Genomic DNA, 3,799 nt, shown 5'->3' with positions numbered 1-3,799 from the left:
TTTTTTTTTTTTTTTTTTTTTTTTACACTCCAACATGGAAAGCCATCTTGTTTCTCTTCTCCAGAGAAGATAAACATAAACGGTTGTTTCTAGAATGAATAGTTCAGTCCACTGCAAACCAGATTTAGGATAGGCAGAAGGTCCTGCAGCACTGAGCTCACAAGTCAGTACTGCCTGTTTTGAAGTACGAGTTCATTAAAGCCCCTGTTATATAGGTGTTATATTCACCTATAGGAGCACAGCACAACTATTTATCAGCTGTGTTGATTGGAATGGTAACAAGCTATTTTCAAAGTTTCCAAGTTCTTGGTCCCTAAATGCAGATTGCAAACAAAGGAAATGCTCTTTCAAACAAGTATGCATCAACCAGCTTGCAAGAAAGACATTTTGTTCCACTTATTCTTGGCTTGATTTAAAGCCCTTTCAACATCGAAGGGGAGGCACCCATTGATCACACCCTTCCAGGCTTTGTATTCACAGCACTCTAGGCCATTTGGCAAAAAAGGGAAGGAAGAAAACCTTGGAGTTACATAGCCCAGAAATTTATTGAACATTTGCTCAAATACATTGTTTATAGAAGTGTTCAGATTCCTCAGTTTTGGTGCTCTTGGGAAAGATCCTTAACAGATTCACTGAGCTGTAATCACCCATTACGAACTGTTATGTACGAAAGCGTTAAACAGGGCTGCAGTCTCCTCCTGGCCAGATCTGTGTCCTGAATTTGACTAGGCACCTTCCTTTCTAGGGATTCAATTTGTGTAAGATGCTGCATCGAATGTTACTTAGAATAGCCTCTTACTTTTTGGTCTTTTTAAAACAGTAAAACACTTCAAGTATTTGCAAATGAAGTCTTCAATACTGGAAACATTTAGTCCAGAGTGTTTGCAGTGGGGTCCCTAATTTTTCACATGGTCACTCTTCTAAATATCCCATTTAGTCTTCGGTTTTGGCTTCCATTTCCTCAGCATCATCATCCCCATCCACTTCAGCATTTTCCCTCTCCAGTCTTTCCAACTGCCTTGCAAGCTCAGTCTCGTCTGTGTCAGTAACCACCTTAGGCTGAAAAGGAAAAGAACCAAACCACAACACTTGGTAAACTGTCACAGAGCAACACCATAATCAGTAAACACTGATTCTACATAAAGAGCAAGACATAAAATATGTCCTGAAGTCACACAATAAAAACAAGAAAAATTACAATCTTTGGCCATTTATTTAAGGAACACAGAAGTTCAGGGATTTTTAGTTTAATACCTTTTCACTGGTATTTCTTTTAGCACTACTGATCTTGCTCTACTTTAAAAATATTGCGAGGAAAAAATAATAATAATTACATTTCAGAATGTAACACATTCTTACCTCCATCTGCACATTAAAGACTCCTCTCTTCTCCTCAATTTTTTCTTTAATTACAGCCATGGCTTGATTCAGAACAGACAGACCTTCAGTTCTCTCCAGTGTTGTTGTAGTCATCACGTAACGAGGAGGGGCTATCAGATTAATCTATCACATTGTAGGGATTAGGGAAAAGAAAAAAGAAAAAATGAAACTCAGTAACAAAAACAAAGAAAAGAAAAATATCAAAAGCAGAGAGCAACACTGTTCTGAATTTACAGTTCACAGATTTTTCCATTAGAAAAAGCCTTTCTAGAAGCATAAACAACTTGAACTGAAATAGTAGACAAGAAAGTGCACAGCCTGTCTGATTTCCAACACCAGCACCAGTTATTTCTACATAGCATGTTTATTTAAACAAATATTGTTAAGCAGAGAGAATGTCCACTTTGCAAATCAGTTTTTTCAAACAATTAAGAGTGTTATAACCATTCCCTTTTTTTTTTAAGGTGACTGAATAAGTAAGCTGTTCCTTTTGTTACAGAAAAAATCATAAGAAATCATTTTCAAAGAAAGAAGTACTTTCCATTTTTTTGACAACACTTATTCAGTAATATACTCAATATCCTAAAATTGTTGGGGAAGAAAAACTAGACCTGGGTACAGCGGCCATTCTACTCAAATATACACGGAGCAAAAATTCATTTTCATAAACAATCTTAGACCTGGAAATAAAATGTGTTGCTCCCCACCAAAGGGACAGTAGGTATGTAGTGTGCCAGTACTAGACTTCATTAACTGAACAGAATAAATACAGCTTCTTGAATTGGGAAGCCACAGCACGTAGGAACAACTGTCAGGACACAGCCGAAAAGAAGGGTGTTAGAGATCTGCTAGAGAGTAACCAGAGAGCGCGCACGGCCTTCCAGCCTCAGCTACGTGATTGCGACAACTGCAGCTGCACACTGTCGAGGGCATCAGAAAACCTGGCTTTTGATGCCAGTGTTAGGACGGACACTTACTTTAATGGGCATGTTCTCCGTGGAACAGTTCAAGCCTGCTCTCAAAGCTTCTTTGACTGCATCTATGCCTTCATAACCGTAACAGGCCACCTCAATATCTAGGACAGAGGAATACAAGTGATAAAGCTTTACAGTTACCAAAAGCTGTAAAACGTTTAAAGCTTAACTTAAGCTTTTAATGAAGCTTTTTAGCATCCAGTGTTTATCCACAATGACAGCCTCAGTAGTCCCACAGCTGAGGAATGTATTTCACTTTGACTTGTAAGTTGAGGTAACAGTCTTCGCCAATTCTTTCAACATACAACATTTTACACTGTGCTGGTAAAGCCAAGATACGGAATTATATACCCACATTCACTCCCGCTCACTCAAATTCAAGAGGAATAATTGCGTATTTCACATGGAGTGATTAAGACATAAAAGCAATAAACACCAGAGAAAATGAAAGATCTATCAGGAAAAATGAAACTTGAAAAAGATCACATCCACAAATTCACGGAATTCTGTCAGCTACTGCAATAGAGGCTTAGAGGCATCACTTGAGAAGCACTGGAATTATTTTTTCATGGTAAATTATATTAACATATAGTTAAAATGATAGTCAGCTGTAGCTTTTTGCGATGTTTGAAAATCGAGGCACAGACTAATGCTGGTCATATTTGTAATACCTTGATTATTTACAAAGATTTCTTTACCTACGTAGCAACTGTGCAAGACTAAGCTACACAGAGAGCTAACTTCTCTTTGTTTCACCTCCAGGTGACTAGCAACAACCTGCTAATTCTCAGCTATCAGAAAAAAATTCAGAGAAGAGCCTCCCAGTCAGCCTCAAGGATGACACTACAAGCCAACAGAAAGCTTCCTCCCTTGCTTTAAAAGGGAGGAAAAAACTTAAAAACAGCTTAGACCATCAGAACAAAATAGGCAAGATGAAGGAAGCAAGAGAACATGCTCATCAAGAAACTTTATTTTCCAAACTAACAAAGAGCTCCTCTTGTTAGCAATTTCATTCTTCATGGAAATCAAATCCTACTTTTGAAGTCTGTGTCAGCTCATGGTGGTCTCCACTAACAGGTAACAGAATTTTCCATTACCTCATGTTTTGCACTCTCTTCTCGACTTCACTGTCCTGTGGATATGGCTTATCTTTTCTTCTCTCCACAGCAATTACAAGTGCTCCTGCTCTTCAGTACATCCTTGCACAGCAGAGGCAATTTCTCAATCTAGTTAAAAATGCGACTCTGCCACACTACTGTTTAACAGCCAGCATGCTTTTAGGCTGTTGGGGTAGCTGTACAACCAGGTTCACAGTTTTAGTCCGCCTTAAGTAGTGCAGTCATGTGTTTTTTCTGCCTGCACTGAATTAATAAGAGACAAACTAGCTCACGCACTTTACAAATACATTAGAGATGTGCTAGGCTTGAGCTAGTATGTCCTGCTGA

The 3,799-nt window shown here is 38.5% G+C and overlaps 1 protein-coding gene across 2 annotated transcripts in view; it reads right to left on the bottom strand.

Annotated features, from left to right (window-relative positions):
- Positions 1-520: 520 nt before the first annotated feature.
- The window catches only part of EIF2S1 (eukaryotic translation initiation factor 2, subunit 1 alpha, 35kDa), an 8,968-nt gene continuing 5,689 nt past the window's right edge, over positions 521-3,799 (bottom strand). The window contains exons 5-7 of one of the 2 annotated variants that reach the window (XM_010135866.1): positions 2,358-2,455; positions 1,360-1,503; positions 521-1,059 (exon numbers count right to left, since the gene is read on the bottom strand). In XM_010135866.1, the coding sequence (XP_010134168.1) occupies positions 934-1,059; positions 1,360-1,503; positions 2,358-2,455 (368 nt within the window). In that variant the 3' untranslated portion in view covers positions 521-933. Of the gene's footprint in view, positions 1,098-1,359; positions 1,504-2,357; positions 2,456-3,799 lie in introns of both variants that reach the window. The other variant, XM_010135865.1, reaches the window with a different exon arrangement.

The sequence above is a fragment of the Buceros rhinoceros genome, unplaced genomic scaffold, assembly GCF_000710305.1.
Source record: "Buceros rhinoceros silvestris isolate BGI_N320 unplaced genomic scaffold, ASM71030v1 scaffold7875, whole genome shotgun sequence".
NCBI classification, from domain to species: domain Eukaryota; kingdom Metazoa; phylum Chordata; class Aves; order Bucerotiformes; family Bucerotidae; genus Buceros; species Buceros rhinoceros.
Note: the sequence above shows the minus strand (reverse complement) of the source record. Positions and strands in the feature narration are given on the sequence as shown.